Here is a 25,633-nt window from a genome sequence, read left to right on the forward strand (position 1 = left end):
ATGCACATAATGAACCGTTATCTGAGTAGACATTAAAAATTAATGGCATATATTAATGATTATTAATCTATATTAATGTCATATACGTCCATATCGATTTCTTTAAATAAAAGGTGTAGGTGGCATAATACCTTCTGTTAACACTGTATTTCTTTCTGACATGGAGACTGCTTAATTTTTATTACGTGTAATTTAAAATGAAAAATATCATAGTACGAATACAAGAAAATTGAAATGTAAAAGCTGTTGTAGGTTTTGTTGCATCATCTATAGATACTACTAAGACATCATATTTTAAAATATGTCTTTAAATTGCTTATTTCAAAAAGCTCTAAGCTGAAGTAAAAGATTTAAAATGACAAGTTATTTTTCTTAACAGTATTTGAATCAGCAACACAGTGTATTGTAATTGAATGAATTATGATTTGATGCCTGGGAAGAAGAAGCAGTGTTGTATTTGGACTAAGAGATTACTTGCTGGCTTTGTCACAGTTGACATTAATTATTGATAGAAGTTTCAGAAATAGCGCATGTGCCGACAGAGTTGACTGTAATATAAGATAGAAACTGCAGTGATGCTAGAGGGATTATAAAGAAGGAAACACCTGTAGAATGTGGACTTCTGTACTTCTGAACATCAGATTTTTAGTTTGCTATGAACTACATTTATGAGTGAGAAAATAATGAAAAAGATGAGTCGCCAAGCTTATTTTTATCGTGTCCCTCCACAGGAACTACACAGAAGAACCCAACTTCAGCCTGAACCAGCAAAGACAAAGGCTCTTCAGACAGTTATAGAGATGAAGGTATGAGCTTTGCATGTTTACTAATACAATGTATTTTCATTTTAAGTTAATTTAATTTTAAATATTAAAGCATTCATTAAGTGCTAGCTCTTACTACAGAATTTATTCCAGTGTTAAGCAAGGGAACAGTCAGCATTTCTCTCCTCCACCCCCATTCCAAAATTGTCAGAGATCTGTAAAACAGTCCATGACTAATACCTCTTCTACATGAAAAGCTGTGGCCTACAGTTTCAGAAAAAGGTATAAAAATATTCTTTGTCTCCAGGAAGAAAAAAATTCATGTCTCTCCAAAGCCATTTTTGGCAAATAATTCCACCCTCTTTTCACACATTTCCTTAATCAATTACCCACATGTTAAAAAAAATAACTGATCTGTAGGGAATACACTGATAAACTCTTCAGATTTTAAAAACTTAATTATTGGAAAAGGGGAACTATTTATTTATATCTATATAATCTATTTACTATGTAATTGGGGACCTACTTAAATTGTGGTGAGACAAAGGGTTTTTCATGGTCTGCTTGCGGCATGCAGAGCCAATTTTGCAGGCATTTCACAGTGGCCCTGCCCCTCACTCCTGATTGGCCCTGGAAGCCCTGTTTGTCACCGCTGATTGGCACCAAAATACTTTTGCTTTCCTGACTGGTGCCTTCACTTAGTCTATGTCAGTAGCTCATGCTCTCAGTAGTTCTCTCTCAAGTCACATGCTCTATAGCTTCAGTAATGGCTGTGCTTTCTTTATATTCATAGAAAATTAGGGTTGGAAGGGACATCAGGACATCAGAGGGAATGGCGGGGAACACGCTCCCCCCTGATTTGTGTGCCCACAGTGGGCACAGGGATGCAGCCTAGCTGAACCAGCAGGGGCAGGAGCTATGTCTGTAGCCCAGCATGCAGGACTTGGCGTGGGAGGGAGGAGCGGGGCGGCAAGACTCATTGCTGTCTTTGCCTCCCCACACACCCACTCTCTGCCCCACACACTGACTGGGGAGCTGGTGTCTGGGTGCAAGGGGTAGAGGGTTGGGAGTGAGGGGCACCAGCAGAGCCTGTGGGCTGTTTTCTACTTAAACTGTTTACTGAATCAGGATTGGCCATTGATGTTTACAAATGGGTCCTGATACAAAAAAGGTTGAGAATCACTGATCTAGTCCAAAATTCCTGTAAACATATTTTTAGCGGGTCAGTTCCATGGGAAATTGCAGCTAATGCCATTTTTTCAGTGATCTTAGAGATCACTGTTTTTTGTTTTCTTTGAAAACATGAAACTGCAATTTAAGTAGGTCCCTGTATATAATCATATATATAAAGACTTCCATATTCTACCAGATATAGGATAATTCTATCCTTTTTTTTAATCCTCCACTTTAATGGCTGCCCTCACTACACCATTGTTACTGTTCTTTGTTAGGAAGGTAGACAAACAGCTTCCTTAAAATTTTGCTTGGTGAAGTTTTCCAAAGGTATTTCAACTTTATAGAAAAGGATGATACTCCATGTTTTATATTATTTTACTGATAAGAATATCTTCACCTGTTTGAAGAAAACTTTATTAGTTTCAGTAATAGAAAAAAAAATTAGAAACCTGAGCCTAAAAATCCTTGCTCCCATGCATGTAATCCCTAGTTTGATGGACCTATTCATGCAGGTAAGAGTCTACAAGGTTGGCTTCTATACTTATTGAATAAAAAAGATACTAAAAGAAAACTTCAGGTTTTATTTGTCACAATAATAACTCCTGGGCTAGCATCGATATATATAAGGTGTAGGTTCATCAAAGCCTGTGGAGTTCTAGTGTTATAAATCTGGTGTAACTCAAGTCACAATCAGGTCATACCTGAGCGGTTATATAACCTTCTGTATGATTTAGTATAAATGGCAGGAAAAATTTCCATTCTTATCTACCCTAATAATGTAATCACAATTCAGCACTAAGTTTAATGTTTTTGGATATTACTTATTTTGGAGCACAAAATTCTTGCATTGTAAATCTTACTCCTTACTGTAGACTCACCCAGTTTACATGAGATACTAAATACTGTATGCAATAAACTAATTCTACTACACTTTAGCATGTCACAGCAAAGCTGTGCTATTGCATTAATGTGCAGTAGAATTAATTTAGCATCACTAAAAAGGTGTGCTCAGGAGCACCGGTTACTGCACATTCAGTAAATTCACTAAACGTATGGTACCGACAGCACATAATGCACATGTAGATGTGCCCACTGTGTCTGTGATTTGACAAACTTAGCTGTACCAACCAGCCAAATAAATTCATATAATTAAAAGTATTTTTTAATACTGTCTTTTAAACAGGACTTCATAGCTGGCATTGTCTATGTTTCTGTATAATTTGCTTTTCTTTTGAACACTATGTTTAATTGTATCTAAACACTTTTCCCCAATTCATAAGTTGCTAGACTCCCTGCAGCCTACTGGAGACACAAAAGCATGTGCATAAAATGAACACAACAGAGGATATTTTTTAAAATAAGTATTTGTTGAATATTGAGGAACAAATGCCAGATGTTCTAAAGGCAGTTCCAGATGTGCTGAGACCAAAAATTATTAGTGGGTATAGAAGTAAAGTGTAACAGACTAAGTCCATATAATGTGCCTTTAAAGAAATTATATTTCTGTTGAAGGTCACTCCCCCATCGCCTACACCTCACTGAACAAGTGTTTACACTGCAGGTAGCTCAGGAATTTGTACAAAGGGATGGATTTTTTGACATAGTTTAAGGAAAATCTGCTCTGCAAGTGCAGATTACTTTGATTGCTCTGTTTGCTATATAATATTGCTATTTGAAGCTTGGTGAAGTTAAAAGATTTAAGATTTAGATCCTAATCCTAAAAATGGCTTAAAATTCACAACATTTTTAAAAGTATAATATTGGAACCTTTTTATTTGTCTTCTAGATTTTGAATTGTTTCTAGATCACATTTTTTGGCTTTATTGACAATGAGGAAGACCAGAAACTGATTATTTTTGTAATGAAACTTAGATTTTCACACCAGTATGTTGATCCAGAACCTATGTCTAAGAAAAGCTCCAAATATTATAAGACTCGTTATTAAATTGTGAGAATTAGTAACAAAGACTGAAATACGTTACTGATGGCCTTTCCCATCAGCCCTCCTGAAAGAAATGCAAATTAAATGCTTGTGTTTTTCCACTGATTTCCATTAGAGTGAATAACTTCAGGATGTCTGAACACTAAAGTAAATGCGATCTTCCTAATGGATAATTATTAGCTTGAATTATTCCAATGTGTCTAGCAAAAAGGAGTATCTCTACAACCCCTTTATATATATTTAGTTTCTAGTTCTTCGTAACAAAGAATCTCATTTGTGATTAATGAACATGAAATCATACACATGCAGCATTCTGAGGGCTGGCTTTCAGTTCTGAGGGACAAATTTCCTTCTTTTTCTGTCCACATCCTACCGCTGGGGCTGTCCCAGTAAAATTTGTCCGATACTAAAGGTAAAAGGGATAAATGGAAGCTGTCAAAGTCCCTGTGATTAAAAAGCAGTTTTCATTACTATTTCATTACTATTTCCTACTTTTTCCTATTTTGGAATGTTAACCAGTAAGGCAAATGAGGAAGGCAAAGATAAAGGATGAGCTGTACCTGGCAAAGGAGGTTAAGGACAACAAGAAGAGGTTCTATAAGTATGTTGGCCAGAAACGAAGGACCAAGGAAGCTGTGGGTCCCCTGTTAACAAGCCAGGGGAAACTCCTGACCAAAACATACAAAGAAGGCAGAGCTACTCAGCAGCTGCTTTGCCTCAGTCTTCACCAAAAAAAATTAATAGGGATTATCTGGATAAGGAAGGGAGCAGATGAGGGAGGAGATAACAAAAGAGATGGTCAGAGAGCTTTTGTTGAGTCTGCATGCATTCAAGTTAGCAGGGCCAGATGAGCTTCATCCCAGGGTCCTGAAGGAACTAGCAGAGGAGATCTTGGAGCCCTTGGCAATAATCTTCTTGAAGCCGTGAGAGATGGGCCAGGTACCAGGGGACTGGAAAAGGACCAGTGTAGTGCCTCTCTTTAAAAGGAAAAGATGGAGGATGCAGGGAACTACAGACTGGTTAGCCTCACCTCAATACCTGGCAAGTTACTGGAGCATATCCAGATGAAGGCCATTTACAAGCATCTGGAGGAGGAAAGACTGATCACAAGCAGCCAGCATGTATTTATGAAAAACAAACCGTGTCAAACTAGGAATGAGAAAGGCTAAATGTTTTTAAAAATAAGGATATTTATACTGGTAATGCATTACCAGTTAATGTTTAGCACAGGGTGCAGTCTGGCAGAGAAGGGAAGTTATGTGGTGCCTCAGGAACAAGAAGACAGGAGGGAAGGCAGGAGGGAGGGAGGAATGAGGAGGAGGGGATGGGAAGGGGTGAGGGGGACTGTGGCAGGGCACTGTTTGTGCCTGCCACTTTAAGGGCCTTAAGCCAAGCAGGCAGCAGGTGCTTAATTGCGGTGGCCATTTTAGTGCTCTGGCCGCCCATATAAACAGAGCAGTTTGCTGCTGGCAGCCAGGCAGCAACATTGCCTGGCTGCAGGGCTGCTGGTATTATCTGGAGGTAAGGGAGGAGGTGTAGGGGATGGTTATGAGGCTCTTGGTCCTGGGCATGACCTAAAACTGCACCTTCCCGGGAGTGGGTGGCCTGGTGGGGCTCTCAATGGCACAGGAACCCCCAGGAAATGCCAGGCCAGTTATCAACCCGGTGAAAGGCAGGTCAGGGCGCCTTAACCCTAGCTCCCACAACCGGGTGGGTCACCCGCTAGTAGGGCCAAAAGGTGGACCCAGGAGTGAGAGTGGGGCTAGAGACTCCAACCTGATCAAGAGAGTACCCTTGACTGGTCCGGGCAGGGGCCAGGACCAGAATGGTCAAAAGGGCCAGGGGCCCACAGCGAGGGAAACCCAGAGCTTGGTGGGCCTGGGTTTCCCAACTGGCCTTGGAGGTGGGGCCAGGGCCTGTATGGCCAAAAGTCCCAGGGGAAGGGACCACATTGTCAGCTAGTTAGCCTGAATGAGGGCGGGGTAGGCTGCCAGAATGGAGGGATCTAAGAGGGGTCCTGATTGGAGGATTCTGCGACCCAGTGTGGGGCCAGCGAGAGTAACAGCTAGATGCGATCTGTGAGGCATGGACTGTGGTGTAGGGGAGGTACAGAGCCACAGATAGTGCCCCCTGGCATCGGGGCAAGAAATGGGCAACCTCCCACCTAATTAAGATCATTAATCAATTAACATAAAGGCATGGCAGACGAGAAGGCAGGTGGTTGCCCCAGAAACAGGTGGGCGGGCCAAAGGCAAATTGGCCTGAGAAGGGCCCCCATTACAAGGACTAATACCCATAGCGTATGAGGTTACAGAGAAAAACAGCAGGTGGCCTAATGACTCATCAGTTAAGCAGTTAGCTGCTCTTTCACAGGTACCATCTGGAGGAAAATAACAGGCTTCTTGAAGTTTAAACTTGCCCCCAACCTGTGGTATATGCTTCCTTCCTCCCAGCACCTGGGAAAGCCCCTCACCTGATGCTGCCCATGGTTTCATGTTGGCTGTGTTATCTGGGGCTTACTGCTGCCCTCTTCCCCCCATTTTCTAAGGACCTGGGAACCAGCTTCCAGCAGCAGCTCTGTCCGAGGGGGTCTGTGAGTGGCTCCTAGCTCCCTGCGTTGCTCCAAGCAGGCAGCATCGTGGCACCTCCAGTGGCAGGATAAGGTAGGGCAGGTGCTGGCCTGGAGCTCTGGAACCCCCAGCCAGGACTAAGTATGTGTTATCAGTTAACCATTTAACCAATATAATTAGAGAATTTTAATGGATATTTTTAAAATGATATTTACATCCCTATGTCAAACAAACCCGATTTCCTTTTTTGACAAAGTATCTACTTGGGTGGCTGAAGGGAATGCTGTAGATATAGTGTATCTGGATTTCAGCAAGGCTTTTGACAAAGTTGTGGATGATCTTCTCATAAACAAATTGGACAAATGTGGGCTGGATAAAACTACTACAAGGTGGATAGATAACTGGCTCAGTAGCCATAACTAAAGGGTAATTATTAACGGGTCTGTCTCAGAATGGCAGGAAGTTTTGAGTAGAGTCCCACAGGAGTCTGTCCTGAGCCCGGTGCTGTTCAACGTGTTTCTTAACAATTTGGATGCTGGCATAGGAAGCTTCTTGAGCAAGTTTGCAGACAACATGAAATTTGGAAGTCATAGAAGTCACAGAGAAGTAGGGCTGGAAGAGACCTTGGGAGGTCATCTAGTCCAACTCCCTTCCTGAGGCAGGATTATCACTATCCAAACCATCCCATACAAGCATAATCTAAACTCTACATAAGACTACACTCAACCCAAATACAACATAGGCCTAACACTGTAACCTAATTTACAGCAGCCAATATCTTGCTTCTATAAAATGCCTTCCTCTGTAACGGGTGGGAGGAGGGAAGGGGAAGATGGGCCTCTACCCAGGACCTGTTGAGCATATATTGACAACATTTTACAGAAGCAGAACATTGGCTACCGTGGTTCCCCTGCTTTACCTGTGTTAGGTTAGAGTATTAGGTCTATGTTGTGGCAGGGCTGAGGGTAGTTTTATATAGAGTTTAGATTATGACTGTATGGGATGGTTTGGATAGAAATGATCCTGCCTCAGATGGGGGTTGGATTATATCAGTGGTCACCAGCCGGTTGATCTCATACATGCATGTGCATGGCCCACCCCCAACCCAGCAGGTCACTCCGTGTGGGAGGGAAGGGGCAGGGGCCAGATCAAGGCTGCCGTGATGAGGGATAGAGTGCTGCAGAGGCAGGAGCAGGGGTAAGGTGAGTGGGGCCCTGGCTGGGTGGCTGGTGAGAGGATTGAGCTTGTCTGAACTGGCTGGGCCAGGCTGCACTCAGGCCGCGTGGCAGCAGGGCTGGGAGTGGGGCTATCGAAGGGGGGCTGCAAGCACCTGAAAATTTGACATAGCCCCCGCCACCCTCCTCCCAGTGCTGCCACCGTCACCTGCCCTGAATGCAGTGAGGCCCAGCTCCCCTTCATGAATACCATGGTGCTGCCTTCCCCTTGCCCTGCCCCTTCCCCCCCAGGATCTGCATGGGAGGAGGGGCAGGCTGGGGCTGGAAGGCAGCATCGCACTCTTCATGGCAGGGGTCTAGGCTGTGCTGTGTTCAGGCCGGGTAGTGACAGCAGTGCTGGGGCTATGGGGGGGCTACAGCAAATTTTTGGGGGCCTGCAGCCCCCGCTTCCTCCTGTAGCCCCACTCCCAGCGCTGCCACCACCCGACCTGAGCGCAGCCCGGTACAGCCTGGCCCCAGCCTACAGTGGCAGCTGGCAGATCTTCTCATAAACAAATTGGAGAAATGCAGATCCAGGGCACACTCTCCCATGCCCTCCCAGGCTGTGTGCCATCCCCAGTGCCCCCCAGATGAGCCACTTGTGGCTCTGTCCTGTGCTCTGGCTGTGCAGGGCCTTCCCCTGCTCCAGCCCCATTCCCTCCCTCACTGCTGTTGAGGTGGGAGCCAGATTGAGGCCCCAGTTGTGAGGGAGGAAGTGGGACTAAGTCTGGGGCCTCAATCTGCCCCGCCCCACTACATGGCCCTTTCCCCTCCCCCTGCCCCTTCCCCCCCAGACTTACCTGCTGTGGGGGGGCATGCCCCCAAATAATTTGTTCTCCCTCTGCCTGGATCTGCCCCCCACCTCCCTCCACATAGACTTACCTGTTGTGGTGGGGGTGTAGTGCATGGTAGATCTTGGATTGCTTTAAATACCAAAGGTGATCTCCTATTTAAACAAGTTGGAGACCACTGGACTAGATCACATCTGGAGGTCCTTTCCAACCCTACTTCCCTATAACTCTACATTGTCTTACTCCAATTCAGGTTTGTACTTTTTGTAGAACATTTACTTTAAATGATGATGTATTAAAGCACTGATTTCTCTACGGTGTTCAGGTGGTGGGGATTTAAATACACTATACTTTGGATTTAAATACAATACACTTTGAGGTCACACCCACCCCTTCTGAGGCCCCTACCAGTACAAACTCTCACCTAAACCCACTCACCAAATTGGCATTTGGTCACAATCTTCTACTCAGCTCCCCCAGGCTTTGAACAATATCTTCCTCCCCAGTCAACCTGTTTGTTCTTTCCCTGGTTCCGTTTCTGCCCCTGTACAAAACATTTTCCACTCTTCCCCACTCAAATCCCTCATTCTCCTCTTCTCCCTACATACCTAGTTTCCTTTCTCTTACCTCTCCTCCCATCTCTTCTTCCAATCTCAGACCCTTGTTTTTTCTGCTCCATCTTTATCCTCTCATCTGATACTCATATCTTCTTTCCCCATGACTTTCAAGCTGTCCTTGTCTTTCATGAAATCCTTTCACTCTAGTTTCTCTCAGTCCAGTCTTTACACTGGCATCCTTTCACCTGCGAGAGATGGTGGATATTGCAGCCTCTGGCATAGATGGTTTGCAGTGTCACACGTGACTGAATAATACAATCCAAGATTTGCATGATTTGTGGCAGTGGTTGCAAGTGTATGTGTCATGATTGGGTGGTTCGAGAGCTACTTGCTTCCTGTAGATGCTTTTCACTTAAAGCCGTTGGAGCCAATTCCTGTCATGGCCTTTAATGCCCTAGTGTTGACAGAGATACCACTTTTTTGATCACTTGCCAAGGTTTTACACTGGTCAAGATCAGTTCCAAATGCCTTCATGTCTTGCTTGCATGTGTCTTTGTAGCAAGGCTTGGGATGTCCTGTTGTTCTTGTTTCCCTCTGATAGTTCCTCATATAGCATGTCCTTGGGTATACATCCATCTTCCAATCTGCTCAGATGGTCTAGCCAGTGCAGTCATCTCTGCTTGTGCTGGCTAGGCCAATCCAGTCCCAGCGTCTGTCAGAAATGCCACATTCTTTTCTGTTGTATTTTATATCTTCTCAAACCTCCTACTTGTATTTTATCTCTTCCTAGATTTATTTGCCCCTCGTTCTTGCTTACTGATCCTTCCAGTTTGCTTTCTCAGGCAATCTGCTTTTCCCAAATTTCTGGTATCTTCTTCTGTTTCCTTGCTCTTCACAATTTTCTGTACCTACCTCCTTTACCTTTGCTTCCTTGTTACCATTTTTCTCCCCCTGAAATGCCCGTGGCAACCCCCCCACCCCAGTAAGATCACTCTCACTATGAAAAATGGAGTCACAGTAATCCAGAGGGAATGTACAGTAATCTAGAGGAAGCTTCACAGTACTACTCTCCTCTCCTTTTTTTCTGTTCTCCCATGCTTCCTTAATTGAATTTGTTCCTTAATGTTACAGTCCCTTTTAAGTTTTCTGCAAGAGTCCCCTTCATAAAGCAGCGGCACACTGGAGCATTTATTCTTTTGTGGCCTCAATCACATGAAATAAATTGCGGTTTCAAGATATCGCTTTCACATGAAAGGGTTCGATACTCATTGATTCTATAGACTACTGTACCCAGGGTATTGCACACCTAAAGGATAAACAATAAGTTAGGGCCCATGAGACTTATCTTAAAATGAGCTTTTCTTAAGTACTGTGGCTTGTGTTCTTGTGATTTGCCTTGTGAATGCTGAACTTGCTTTACATCTTCAAATTTTAATTTGCAGCCATGAGGGGTTACTTCGACAGAGAGACAAGCAGCTCTTATCCTCCCCCACCCAGCAATCTCACAATACTGTGCTTGAATTGGGACCTTAAACACCCCCAGTCCTGCTACACTAGCTGACTTAATGCTCTTGGAGATGGACTTTGGGGCAGGGGAAGACGTTTTGTTTTTTCAGGCTGTAGTGTGTGTGCACTATGGGATAAGAGTTGGGGCTGAAACATCCATTTGCTCCTCTGCTTCCTAACACCTCTCACCACATCTGCTACTGCTTATTCTTTGACCTGGTCCTGGTCCATCTGCAGTCACTGCTGGCTGGCCAGGAGGGGGCTAAAGCCAGCATGTACTCTGTGTCCTTGGCCAGAGAAGGGCCATAGCCATGACTGAGGGTAAGTGGCAGTGGAGAGTGGACACCAGGGTAGGGGCAGGTGGCAGGAGCGATGAGCAGTGAGGGGGACAGTGGAGGAGGCAAGTAATGGGGTGAGCAGGTGGCAGGATGTACAAGCATTGCGGGGGAAAGTATGAAAGGGTGCAGAGGGAGAGGCAGTAGGGGGCATGGTGTGTGTGTGGGGGAAGGGGCGGGGATTAAACTGCTTGACTCCCCTGCCAGTTGACCCCCTCTCCCTGCCCTGCTGCAAGTCCTTGCAGCTGCTATAATTTTGCATGTATAGAATCTAATTATTGGGGGATCATCTTAAATTCAAGGTCATCTTGGAATTGGACAACTTTGGTATATCACTGGATGCTACTGCAGGACTGTTGTTTTCTATCCAATTTAATGGACCTGAGACTTAGAGAAGGTGTGGCTCCCTTGTGTACATTCTGCCTAAAATCAAATGACATATCACAGGAAACCAGTGCCACTGTAGTCTATCTCTAGAGTGTCACTAGTCACTCTAAAGATATGGTTTCCTAATGAATCATTGAGTGAACCCTTCACACCTCCTCAACTCTCTCTTTACGATTGAAATTCAGATTATCTATGACTGATGAAATGGGAGAGAAGAAGGCTAGAGCAGAGGTAAAACAACATATTATAGAGATCTTAGGTTGTGGTTCTGCAGGAGTTGAAGGAAACATTCATTTCTTCTATAGCTTCTGTAAGGGGTTAGTTAGCAGAAGTATTTCTGGTGATCCAGAATCTGGTTTAACTGTTTCAGTCATATCTGGTAAGAGACTCATGAGTTCTTGATATAAGGATTTTTTTCTAATTACTTTTTCACATAAAATTAGGATTCAGGCTCTGGATGGCTAGATCTGTTCTTGGTGGGGTGGGGTGGGCAAATGCAGAATTTTGTGTCCATTTTATTATGTGGTGGATAATTCCCTCCTCTTTTAAAACTAACTAAATTAACCCAGTGTCTATGGCTATCACCATGTTTGTCTTCATTGTAAAACAGTGGTAAAATGCCAAAATCTGTATAGTTTGGATACAGGAGCAATACATATTTAAAATGGAAAGGTCTTAAGTGAATGAAAATATTTGTGGTTTACCTTGCTTGCAGAAAGGACCATCCTTTTATATTGATCCAGCTTTGATATTTCAGGTATGTTACAGGTTTTTGCTTTTAGGAGACTGTTTCTGTGTGCAGTGTAACATACTCTTTTTGTCTAGACAGCATGAACTTTTCTTTTCTCTTGGCCTTAAACTCAAATGTAAGTTTAACTCATTTAATCTCATCTTAATATCTATACCAACATGGTCAAGCGAAAATTGTATATTTTAATATTCTACTTTGTAGTTCATTAATCATTTTCTCTTTCTGCCTGTTTGATAACAGCCAAATTCTGTTGTGAATGAGTTTTGTAACACAAGACTATCCCCAAAAATTATTTATTATAAAATTTTAATGAATTTTTAATAAATGTCAAGTAAAATTCATAATAATTGCATTAAAACTGCCTTTCAGTTGGCCCAAAATTTGGGCCTACACTAAAGTCACACTGTCTCTAAAAAATAAATATTTTGAGAAGGCAACGATCAGATGATCAAGTGTTCATGTTAAAAGAAACAAAGTAGACAAACCCCCCACCCTGATCCCAAGGGTTCTGTTCATCAACTGAGGAAATAGAAAACTCACATTTGATGCATGTATACAACTAAACCAAACCAGCCAGCTGTTTGTAAATATTCTACACACAAGAATTATTCACAGGAAAAATATGATGAATAGTTTCAAATACCAAATATACTTGACAATAGTGATTTGCTTACTGACATTTCACGAACAGAAAAGGAGGCAAACTGCCTTGAATAAATTGTTATAATTATTTACCTGACTTTTTCTTTACTAAGCAGGGTAGGCTATGTCCTACTAAGATGAATTCGATTCATGGAGACTTAATCTCAGTATCACTGAAATAACTTTCTAAAATGAAATCAGGACAATCCTTAATAATTTTCTTGCTTCAGAGTATGAACCAATCATTGCAAAGGGCAGGAAGTAAGGAATCCACCTGGCCTCCTTGGACATACATACCATTCTTCTGCTGAATGAGTTTATTAATAGAAGACAAAAGGCATCTACATGAAATATTATGTGGCTGTGACAATGAGCTATGGTAATGTAGCTTGTCGTTACGGCCACATAGCATCAGTGGGCACAACTGTGATGCTGATGCTATGTTACCGTAGTAACTAGCTACATTGCTGTAGCTTGTCACTATGGCGATGTAGCATCTAAAAATAACTGTACCTCCAGGACTGTGCAGTACCAGCAGGAAAAGCAAGTACTAAATGAGTGTGCAGTACCAAATGCGCAGTCAGGGCCATGTGTAGACATGCCCAGTGGCTCTTTCTTTTGAAGCCTTAAGATATTGGTCATTATTGGAAACAGGACAGACAGTGTGTTTGGTACTCTTGATAGATGGCTATGCTCATCCAATGTAGTAAATTCTGCTATATATTCCTGTGCCTTCAACAGGGATTTGGAGGATCTAACTGTTACAGAACTCAGAGGAACTCTATACTCCAACTAGTACTCTCTTATTTCAGCTTACATTGGGATTGCTGCCTTTCTTTGCAATAAATCACAAACTCAGATAGGATGTTGGAATACTGCTAGTATAGATAAAGCGTAAAGCTTGAAGATGATTCTGTAGCTATTCCTTTTGTAGCTTCCAGTTAGTTTCTGTTGTTAGATCCAGTATCAATATATTTAGCCACCACTAGAACTGGTTAAAAAGTTGCCATTTAAAGTTTGTTTGTTTGTTTGGTTTGTTTTGGAGAGTGCTGATTGAATCAAATCAAAAGGTTCCATGAGACATTCTGTTTAATCTTTTAATGGGATCCACGGTTGCTGGATGCATGGATGGTTAATCTGCCTGCCAGCCTGCCTGGCTCCAAATATTCCTTGTTACATGGCAGCTAACCTTATAGATTCCCTAGGCTTCCTTTGTCCCTGGGCTTCATTCCTCCCCAATTCTCTGCATCCTGCCTAGGTTCCAGTTGTCTGCATCCTGCCTAGGTTGGCAGACTTCAAAGATTGCACAGCTCCTGGGGCTGCCCAGTACCCTGAATTGCCTGCTTGCTGAGGTGGGCTCAATAAATCCCCAGCTTCTATGGTTGCATAGGTACTTCACCAGCCCAAGAATTTTTTTTAAATGCTGTTTTTTGTTTTAGAAACACATTTTTTAAATCTGTCTGCAGAAAATGTTGTGTTTCTTAGTTTTTGTTTAATTCAGAAATAAATAATTTTGATAACGGCAGATGTTCCATGGGGTGAACTTTGTGGCCCTGGTACAACTACTAGTTATGACTTTGACATGCTTTGGTTATGTCTACATGATTTCTTTGGCATTCCTGGGGAGAGTGCTCTCAAAGCACCCTCCTGGCACTGATTGCTGCTCACACAGGACAAATATGGAAATGAGACAGTGTAACCATTCTGGTGTGCTCCTTGCTGGTACCACTCTTAGGTCACAGTGAACTGTCCTAACAATATGTTCAAGGTAACCGTTCTAATTACTTAGTGTGCTGTGTTTTTCATTCTGTGACCAAAAAGAACTATTTGCATATTATTTCACAGAGTAAAAAGCATGCTGTTACTCTGGTAGTACTTTTATAAGTAACTTGTTTGTTGTCACTCATTAATATGCTTTTCAGTTTTTTGCCTCTCAATGTAGATGAGTTGTTCTTCTTGTTCTCTACACAGAATAAAGTTGATGATTTATAGAAGCAAATAAAATTAATGAGAGCATAGAAACCTTGTACATTTAACATTTTGTGTGAATATGGTCTTTTGCAAAACAGCATGTTTTCTGGAGAAGGATAAAAGGTAAACAAAGCCATTGCAGGTGATTTTCAGCTTGGAACACCTGTGCAGTTGTTATATAATTAATTTTCCAACATATCCATATTTTTAAAGTAACCCACTATTAGGAATAATGAACTTGTCTGCTCTGCCACCTGAAATGAGAGCTTTGCTGATACCAACTAAATTGTAATCTGAAGGAGCTCCTAAAACATCCGTTCTTATCCTGTTACAGAAGAAAACTCACTCTACATATAGCTTCCATATGGGAATTTTCAGTAGGGGTGCACTGATAGAGATTTTGGGGGCCAATACTGATAGCTGATTTTTAAGGAGGCATATTGGCCGATACTGATCCAATTTCTGATACAGCTGAATACAGCTGATACAGCTGCATACAGCATACAGTCTGTTGTGGTGAAAGGGGAGGGGAGAGGGAAGGGGTGTGGGGGAGCAGATCAGCGCCCCCCCCCCCCATGGTGCAGGAGGAGTGGGATAGGGGCTGGGGCACAGCTTGTCCGAGAGGCACGGCGGGAAGTGTGTGCCCTCAGATCTGCGCAGGGCAGGGAAGAGCAGGCTTTAGCTGTGGGCTGGGGGCCATGCTTCACTCAGGGTGGCCGGCGGCCATGCTGGTGTCAGACAAGCAGCTGGCATCAGAAGAGACAAGTTTATTATTCTCAATAGTTGGTTAGTTAAAAAACAAAACAACACACCAGTAGCTGGACATTCATACTGTAAACCTGCATATCTGAGTATGCTGTTTGTTTTTCCAGAATTGCTCAGAAACACATGATTCTAACCAAATTGCTCACCCCCTTGTGCATCTGCTCTTGACACTTTTAGGTTTATAGATACATAAAATGCTTTGCTATAAACGTTTCACTTACATGCCCTCCTACTCTCCTATTTTTCTTTTAATATTCTCACAGTTGTAACTGCTAAATAAAACCCTTTGCTTTTCTTTGCATCTCTGCATATACAGCCAGTCTGCATAGTAAACCAACCTTTATATGTCTATAAAATGGCATCAGTGAAATTTTTTAACCCCAATGAAATCGACTAAGTGATCATTTCAGATTAAAACGCAATAAGATTGCCTAGAAGTAGAGGTCAAGTATAATTCACCTTAAAGATACAGGGGATGCTGATTTAAAAAATGGAGGCTTCCTGATAGATGCGTGGTAGACATCCTTAACAGAGGGGCAGTGATCTCATTGAACATCTGGGGCAGTGAGGAGGGTATGCAGACCACTGCAGAAGTGGGGAGGGTAGGGGAAGTCTTACCAGGATCTCTGCATACTGAAGGCAGCTAATACAAGAGGGGGAGGAGGGGAGGATGCTGTTGCTGCTGCTGTTGTAGCAGCATCAGTTTGGGTGGCAGAAGCCCCATGGTGTGGGCTCCCTGGGAGCCAGCCCTGGTGCCCTGTTCTGTCCCCTCCACCCACATATTGGGCACAGGGTTATGCCTACTTTGACAAAAACGTCCTAGCTATATTCTGAAAATAGAATATGAATAACATCTATTAATATCTCCAGACTGTCTAGATGTAATCATTACTAGAACTCTCAAAAGACCCTGAAACCTATGTCGGGGCTTCTGCTTCTGGCTAAAAAAGTTGGATAGTCAAGTGAAAATTAAAAATAATGATAAAAAAGCAGAAACAAAATGGTATTTAGTCTCAGAGAATCAAGGTTATTTTAAATCTTGGATAAATGTTCAGTGAGATATTGTTTTAGCTAAATGTTTAAGGTAAAATCCTGTCCTGTTACAGTCACCAGGTATTTTCCATTGACTGCTGTATAGCCAGAATTTCACTCCATCTTTCATTTCTGATACGTTGTAGTGACATTGTATTTTTGGACTTAATCTCCTCGCCTGGTTCATCATAATTTTATTCCCCAAGTACTGTTTGAAAATATTTCCAGAGACAGATTTATTAATGAGTCAAGAATTGTTCTGAATGAAAATGGTATAAGAAGGGTACTCTGAGTTGTAATGATCTCTTAGTAGGTAGATTTTTTTTTCTTCTTTCAGACAGACAACAACATGAAAATGAGAGGTGAATCACAGGATTTTCTTAGTGCTGTGTTGGCATAAGTTTGTAGTGATGACCCACATATATGAAATGGCATTTCAGTTTTATGCTAGTTAGAAACAGTTTGTAATGTTCTTTGAGAGTTTAGGATAAAAAAATGCTAAACCCTGACTTTGGGTACATGGATGATTTAGGCTGGGTACAGACATTATACTTGATGTGCATTAAGTGCACAGGAAGTGCTTTAAAGCCATAACAGAACAGATGTTCATGGCACTTAAAGTGCTTTAAAAATGGCAGATCCCACTCTGAGTTAACTTTTGATGGATGTGTTATTAAATTAAAGCACTTTAGGGCTCTTTTTTTGAATATCTGTACCACATCTATCATACTATGTAGGTCGCATTCTGCTGCCATCCAAGGGGTGGCTCACTAGCCTTGGCCAGTGCTCATCTGCTCTGGGCAAGCACCAGCTCAGCCCCACTTGGCCTCATCCCACCCCTGAGCTGTCACAGAGAGGAGACAGAACCTTTTTCTCCCCAGATGGGTGGGAGGGATGGGGGGTGGAGCCTCTTATCCCTGTGGATTCCTACCAACTTGTGGGCTCAAGTCTTGGTGGGGCCAGGCTGGATCCATGCAACAGAGAAACTCAGTTTCCCCTCCCTGGCCCCCAGTTCCCAGCACAGTGAAAAGCTGGCAGGGTAGGCCCATGCTGGAACTGCTGTCTGCAGCTGTCAAGAAGCTGGGGTGAAGTGAGGAGGGGAACCCCCTGCCATGTGGACCCGGCTCAGCTTCCCCCACCCAGAGAACCCAGCCAGCAAGCTGTGGGGGACCCCAGTCCCTGTCCCCCGCTTTCCCCCCAGCCTCTGCTGATAGTCGCCAGCTGGCAAGGTAGAGGGCAGAGTTGGTTTCAGCAGCCTCCTACGAGGCATTCCGGAGCGTCCTATCTGCTTGCCTTGGCCAGTGCAGGCAGATATTGAGTCCCTCTCCCCCCCCACCCCTCCCAACCAAATGGCGAATGTCTGTTTGGTTCATTCCTGCTCTAATTTATATCACCTTAAGTACAGTGTATGAGCACTTTCACCAGGGGCTTTTTGAATGCCTGTACTTAGCCCTAGTGAAGAAATGGACATGAAAAATTGACTGTTCTTGCTGAAAACAACAAGATAGACACTTTCCATGTATGTCTGGTCCCAGCAACATCCTCTATTCTCTTTCAGTCCTATATGTGTCTTATGGGAGCTCTTTTGCCCAGAATATGCACTGGCATCAGAATGCATGTTTTTTTTATGGATGCTGACATAGCATGAAATATTATGCTGCCTTTCCTTTAGGGTTGAAAGTCCAGTTTCTGCATTACCTTTAAGCTCTGTCAAAGGAATTATTCTTTGTTTACACTGGTGTAAAGGAGAGCAGAATTTATTCCAGCTTCTTGTATTGTAAAGTTGTTCTTCTATAAGCAGTGTGGTGCTTAGATTGCATTTTAATGTCAAAGTTTCATGTGACTATAAATACTTCCTTTCTTTCTGTCTCTTTTAAACCTAGGACACAAAAATAGCTTCACTTGAGCGCAATATAAGGGATCTCGAAGATGAAATACAGATGTTAAAGACAAATGGAGTTCTGAACACAGAGGACCGTGAGGAAGAGATCAAACAAATAGAGGTTTACAAGAGTCACTCGAAGTTCATGAAAAATAAGGTACTGTCAAATAATAAATAGTTTAGTGGCATTAAAATAATGTGAACAGCAGTTTTAATTGGCCTCTTTTCAACTTAAGTAATTCTCTGAAAGTTTGTTATAAGTAAAACTATAACAAGCGATATTGAAAGGATGTGCTTCAGGACATTTCTTTTTTTTTTTTATAAATAAAGGCATTTTAAGTACTGAGTCGGGAAAGGTAGGGAGGAGTCAAATTCACTACATGTCTTCAGCAAACATAAATTGATTAATAGACAACATTTTTTAATGTTTTCAACTCTGTTCTCCTATGAGTTAGTCTACCCTATTTCATAGTTTGTCTTTTTATTTTCTTTCTTTCTGTCCTCTGTGACTCAGTGTATTCTTTTTTTTAGCGTGCAAAGAGCATTTATAGATGTACTCCCAGAGGCAGGGGAGGGGGAGGTAGTTTATTTAGAGTGACTCCGAAAGCTGCTCTAATTCAAGCACTTGGAGCGTCACGTGTATCAGTGTGTCTACACTGAAAAATGGTGGCGGGGGTGCTTTAACTAAAGCTCGTTGGATGAGCTTTTATTTAAAGCACCCTGCCACCATTTTTCAGCGTGGGATGCGCTGATACACGTGACATGAGTCTCAATTAATCGAGTCTGCTCCGATGCATTGTAATTACAGTGCATTGGAGCAGCCTCATGTACATGTACAGGTGCCTAAAGAATGCTAAATGGTTTTCCATTCTGACCCATGGTATTTTCAGGACAATTTGTAACTTAAGTTTCTCAAGACCTTACCATTATGACTGGCACCAATAACATAACTAGGGCTGGGGAAAAGGACTATGTGCCCCAAGTGTCAATTTAGAGGAGATACCAGCAGCATCCTTGGCATGTCTGGTCCCTCTCTCCAGCACGCAACAACATCTCTGCCCAGGGTACCAAAACTGCTAGTTATGCCTCTGGTTAGTACCCCTGCAAGCTGTCATTTCCACTGTGACTTGTACACTAATGCAGTATTTTTAAAAAACTTTTCTTTTTGTGGTTTGCACTGACATTGCTTTTCAGCTGAGGATCTCAAATATTTTAAAGGGTGGTAGATAAAGCGGTCAGATGAATTGGCCAGGATCATACAGCAAGTTTAGTCACAAAGTTAAGAATACAGTCCTATGTCAAGCTATTAGACTCACTGGACAATACCGTTTCTTAATTTTAAAATGTATCAGAATGAAGTTGTCATCCCAGCTTACTTTTTACGTCATTTAATTTATATTTGTACATGCCAAACTTAGTTGGGGGGGTTGTTATTTTAAGATTAGTTTTCTGATTTTTAATTTTTTTGTAAACTGTTTGAACATTTTAAAGTCGTTTTTAAAAGCTGCAGTCTATTCTTGGTAATATCCAGCGTACCCGTTCTGATTTTTTCCTTGTATTTCTACAGCAGCAAGGTATAAAAAGGCTTTCTGTAATATAGGGGTAGGTCAGCCAAATGTTTTAAAGTGGAAAAACTGGGGGACAGATAATTGAGGACGGGTGAATTAGACATATATAGGGATCACTTTTGGGGGCACAAGGAGGAAAACATTTTATTATAAGATCCCTTAATATGCGAAGGAACATGCAATGGCAGTAGCATTAGGGATGCTGAAGAGAAAGGCCAGCCATTTGGCCTTCTGCGAGGAAGAGGAGACTATCATAATGCTAGAGTACATGTAGGTAAAAATTCTATAATAATTGTGATCATTGGAAAGCTTGACATGCATTTTTAGTTTGCTTGATTTCTATTTTAATCCTTCCTACTCAAAATTTAATTTTTGTGAAATTCTGTGGGACTAATTGTTGTTAGCTGAATTAAAAATTAGAAAAGCTATTTTTATATTGAAATTTGTATATATGGACTTGGAAAATTACTGCCCAAGGAAATGTTGCTGCTGCTACTTTCTTAGAACCTGTATGGCTGGAGGAATGAGAACACGAGTAGGCAAGCCTACAGGCTCTCTTTATGGCTACTTACATCACTGATATATTAACAGTACTTTGCACTTATATAACATGTTCAGTTCAGGTATGCGACAGCCTTATGAAGTAGGTAAACACCATCATCCTTATTTTGTAAGTTGATAAGCTAAGGGTCATAATGATTATGTGATATGTTTAAGGTCACCAAATTGACATTGTCAGCAGAATTAAAATTCAAGGTTCCTTGATCTCCAGATTTCTCAATAAGTTACTAGATTATAGTATCTTTTAGGGCCTTCTTACATGTTACACTATGAGCTGCACAAATGTTGATCAGTGTTGCTACATGTTAATTTTAGGCAGCTTCTAGATCTCTTAACCCCTGGATTGTCCACACATTTACAGTTGAAACTAATTTCAAGCATACTTCAGGCTGCTTAAAGTTACAGTACTCTAGGGCAGGTTTATCTCTGATTTGTGTTACCCAGCTCATGTTCCATTAATGTGTGTGGCCACTCCCCACAGATGAGCCACCCAAACTGTAGTCCTCCAGCATCCCAGAATGCAGTGTCCTCTCCCCCATCCCCCTGTTCTGTATGGACAAACTTCCAGCCCCTGAACTGTACTGGCCAGGAGGTGGTTTTGGCACCAAGCCAACTCATCTTCTTGCCCCCAGGAGTGTGATCTCCCCATCCCCAGGGGTGCAACCCCATGCAGATAGCCTGCAGAGCATGTCAGCTGGCCAGGTCACAAAGCACGGACAGGTCCTGGAGTGCGGTGTAGAGGGGAGGGAAGGGGAACAAGGTAGGGGGCCAGATCGGTTATCCATGAGTTGGGTCTTCCTTCCCAATGCAAGTGTTTTTCCTCACTGTTCCCTCCTTCCAGCTACTGTGAGAAGCACAACCAGCACCCCCTATGCCCCAATCCCAATTCCAGTTTCTTAAAACATGAGACCTTCTTCAACGTACTTCCTCTTTATTTATTCTTAAATTATTTTTTTACTTCTTTTTATTTTATCTTTCAGTAGTGACTTTCTTCATTTCACCACCCTTCCCTCATCTGTGTTTTCTTGCCACCTCCCATTTTATTACCCACCTCTATCCCATTAACTCTTTGCCTCCCAGCTTCATGTTCCTGCCCCCTCAAGCCATCTCTTCTCTCTCCCCTCCCCCCCCCCAGCTAGAGCAGGGATCGAAGCCTGTCCTGGCTCACCAGCCTTGTAAATGTAACTCACAGCTGTAGCTCCTACTCAGGCCGGAGCTCACCAGCCCTCTGGAGGCAGATCACAGCTGTGCAAGTGGGGGGCAGTTAGAGAAAGGTTTTAGCCTTAAGGTGTGACTGCTCCAAACTCAAGCTAGCACTAACACCACTCAACATTTGAGCAGCTCAAAGTGCATTATGTAACAAGGCCTTTTGTGCAAGTTTGAGTTTGGAGCAGTCATACAATTAGGTCAGTAGGAGCCTGAAGGACTAAAAGATAAAAAGCCTGCCTGCCTACACTCCATTGCCATTGCTGCTGGGCTGCTGCTCTTATGTAGGCCGTACCTGGCCCAGTTATGTTGAGCCCAGTTAACACTTTCCTGCCTGCTCCCCTGGAAGTAAATATCAGGGAGGGAGCAGTGAGTGGGGGTCTGGGATACTGGGGAGGGTAGGAAGCAGGGCAGTGGGTCTGGTTTAGGCAGCATGGTGGGGGGCAGGCAAGGTGTTTACACTAAGGTGTAACCTAGAGTAGTTACACCTTCATGTAAGGCAAGCTGGGTAACATGGATCAGGGATAATCCTGCCCTGGAGAGGTGTAACTTTGAGATGCCTAACATGTGCTTAAATCTAATTTCAGGAGTTAATGTGTGGACAATCCAAGGGCTAAGAGCTCCAGGAACCACCCAAATTACTGTGTAACAAGGACCTTAGATAAGTTACAACTGAAGACTGAGTTTTCCCATGTGTAAAATGGGGGTGTAGATAATTACATGGTACTAAATGATTAGGATCTGAAGCCTCAGAAGGAAACTACTACAGTACCTTAGTTTTAGAAAGTGTGGGCTACCCTGGGTAAATGACAGCATACTTCAGCTTCTTGTGGCATCCTGGCACATTTTTGCTTTTAGATTGGATTCTTCCCATGGGAGAAAGGGAAGCTTGAGGCCTTTTCAGAAGCTTAAGTTATGTTTTAAAAACAGCTATATTTCTGTCGTTTTTGTGCTCAAAACTCTCTTTTAAGCTCCCTAAATGGAGTTACTGTTACTATGACTACAGTAAATCTTTAAATGGGGTTAACCTGCAGATGTGTAGTTTTTAGTGACCTCCAAAGTAACTTCTAAAATGTGTCATTAAATATACAAAATCTTTTAAAGTACAAATAATGTACAAAGCCTAGTATGCAAAAGGGAAGCTCTAATGATTTTGAAGAGGAAAAGGTTCACTATATTTCTGTGATCTCAGGAGCAGATGAATGAGAGGAAGATTACTATACATACCATTGTTTTGTCACAACCTTCTGATCAGTGCTTTGATAAGTGTGTCACATTCTGATGAAATCCTGTACAACTTCTTTCACCAGTCCTGTCCTTCCTCTTACAATTGAGATTTGCAGCAAAGATACTAGATCTGCCATTCATCACAGAACCTTTCAAGGTGGAAAATATATTTATATGGCTGTCAGCAAGCAGATCTTATTATACTCGATCTGTTGAACCCGAGATCAGTGATAAGGAATTCTGATAAATATAACTCCTGATTGATGCCAAACAGTAGAACAAGACTCTTTTCATGATTAGCAACTGTAGGTGCCATAATGCTCTTTAAAATAATTTTACTTAAAGAATTAATATTTTGTGTTTAGTTCCTTCTTAATTTGAATAAAAATGGAAGGTGTACCAGCTGTACAGAGGCCATCAGCGAACATTCCTTTATTGCATTTGAAAAGCAGAATGCATCAAAATGTTTTCCTGTTACGCAGAATGTAACACATTTATAATAAACATACTCCTTTAAACTCAATCATCTGATAGTCCTTTGTTACTGACTTGACAAAGAGGAGAAAAATTGTAGGAACTGATAGGAAAAAGAAGTTGTAAGTTATTTCCCCTTGCAAGAACAGACTTATTTTTGTTGTCTCTAGTAATGGGCCAACATTAACAATACTTAGTGCAGATGCCACCATTCAGTAAATAAAGAGATAATCAAAAAAGAAATTAAAAATAATTTCTGATGTCTGTGGCGGCAAACATTTTCAGATGCCTACTTTAAGTATCTACAGAAATAGAGATGACAATATTTGTTCTTGAAATCATTTCTGCTTTATGGAACAATTTTCTGCTTAGTGGGGTTATGTTTTAGCTAAGAAAAAGGGTTTTATTCAGTGGTACCATATGAGAAAAATTGGCTGGTTGGACTTCTAGAATTAATGTAATTAGCTCATTTTAATGCTGTCAGACTAGCTTTAGGAACTAATATGAAACTCTGGTGACAGCGTAATACAGCTTAATTTAAAATCTGTTTCAAGAAATAATTAATCAGTTTCGGAGAATAGTTTCTATCAATTACAGAAAGTCATGCTGTGGAGACACTGCATGGTGAATAACTTAAAACTTTAAGGCAGAAGGCCAATCATGGACTGAGAAAAAATTAAGATGTTTAGGTAAATTATGTTTAAGATGAGCTTACAAGGCAGTTGCAAGTAAAAGAAATATAGGAACTGCAGGAGGAAGAGAACTGTAAGGAAGCCTGTCACAGTTACTAGTGGCTGCTGACGAGAAGATTTTTATACTACCAGTGACAGGGTTGTGATACGGATGGAAAGGTAAGTGTTAGGTTAGTCTGGGGGCTCAGGAAACTACAGCAAGTCCATGGAGAGATCCAGAAACAAAGTAAGCTTTGTTGATCTGTGCTCTGAAAAAACGTTGGCTGGGAAACAATAGGAATTAAAGATAGAGTTGGGTTTAGGTCATAAATAAGGTTACGTTCCTTACCTTAATTCTACCACTATTATTTTCACTTGTCCTGTGGGATCTTATCCTCAGCTGGTATAATTCAGCATAGTTCCATTGACTTATTTGGAGTAACATAGCTGAAAAACTGGTGCATTATGTTTTAAAACATAATGCATACAGTCTGGAGGGCAGAGGTCATCTCTCTTTCTCATTCAGTAGAAAGGTACATGCTTTTTGGTGCTGAGGCAAAAACTGCATGTAGAAGATGGAAGATAATAGCTTTTTGCAGGTTCTAATATCTGAGAAGCTAGACCTTATAGAGGTGACAGAAGAGTGAGTTATAGTGTAAACTGAGGGAAGACAGAGCCATGGATGAAGGTTAGGATTTCAGCAAAGGTAGAGTTGATGTCGGGGCATATTAGGCAATGGTAAAGAGGTGGTGACAGGCAAATTGCACATGAGATACATGAGAGAATGAGGAGGTCAGGATGAGGGACAAACCTAGAGGTCCTTGGATATCATCAGGTTTATCCAGGTTATCTTTATTTTAATCTTTCTAATGCATAGCAAGGTTGTGGTCAATATTTTATTTTTTGACATTGACAGAGACGCACGTGTCCTTGTTGGAGCAGGACTACTATTTCTATTCAGTTTGACCTTTAGTGGAATGAATATGCAAACACTTCAGCTAGGAGACAGAAAATTATTTAAAGAAGTGCTTATTTTTTAAGGATAATAATGCTGCCCAAGAATCTTTTAACAATAATCTTATGTAAAAATTGTTTCTTCAGATGATTATGTGATGCCGCTTTCTGTGTTGGACATACTTGTTTCCCTATCTGTTTCCCTTTCTTGCCTTGCTTTGGTAGAGACCTCAATCTTTCGACTTTCTTTTTTTAATAAAGAGTTTTCGAAAGACACAGTTATCGTAACTCAAGTCTTTTCCTTTTCATTTGAGGACTGTAACATATTTTCTTAAACTCCTGACAGTTTGCAAATCTCCTAACCAGAACAGCATGCTAATGAGCAGACAGTTTCTGAGACACAAGGAACATGCCTATGATGAAAATGAAGTAATTTTCCAAGGCTGATTATTTCTCAGGGTGTTGGTTGTGTCATGTACAAAACTGGGAAGAGGTTCCAGTAGAGATTAGGTGTGCGTGATGTCCACATGGGTCTCATAGAAAGCATATGATGTAATTCAGATTGGCCTCTGATCTAGTTTTCCTCTTATATATCCCACAGACAGACTTTCCCATCTTTATTTTGCATACATTTTTGTCTCTGTTACTATATCTGCTTACATGTTCTGTCAAAGGAAGTAAATAAGA

At 41.9% G+C, this 25,633-nt stretch overlaps 1 protein-coding gene across 5 annotated transcripts in view; it reads left to right on the forward strand.

The window, feature by feature from the left end:
* Nucleotides 1–25,633, forward strand: part of ERC2 (ELKS/RAB6-interacting/CAST family member 2) — a 1,022,300-nt gene that overhangs the window by 278,065 nt on the left and 718,602 nt on the right. For all 5 annotated transcript variants that reach the window (XR_009455862.1, XM_059715377.1, XM_059715380.1 and 2 more), the window contains exons 4-5: nucleotides 732–806; nucleotides 18,287–18,442. Coding sequence is in view for 4 of the 5 variants with exons in the window: in XM_059715377.1 (XP_059571360.1) it covers nucleotides 732–806; nucleotides 18,287–18,442 (231 nt within the window). In the remaining variant the exon portion in view is untranslated. The remainder of the gene's footprint in view (nucleotides 1–731; nucleotides 807–18,286; nucleotides 18,443–25,633) is intronic.

Source organism: Alligator mississippiensis, chromosome 12 (genome assembly GCF_030867095.1).
Source record: "Alligator mississippiensis isolate rAllMis1 chromosome 12, rAllMis1, whole genome shotgun sequence".
Lineage (NCBI taxonomy): Eukaryota > Metazoa > Chordata > Crocodylia > Alligatoridae > Alligator > Alligator mississippiensis.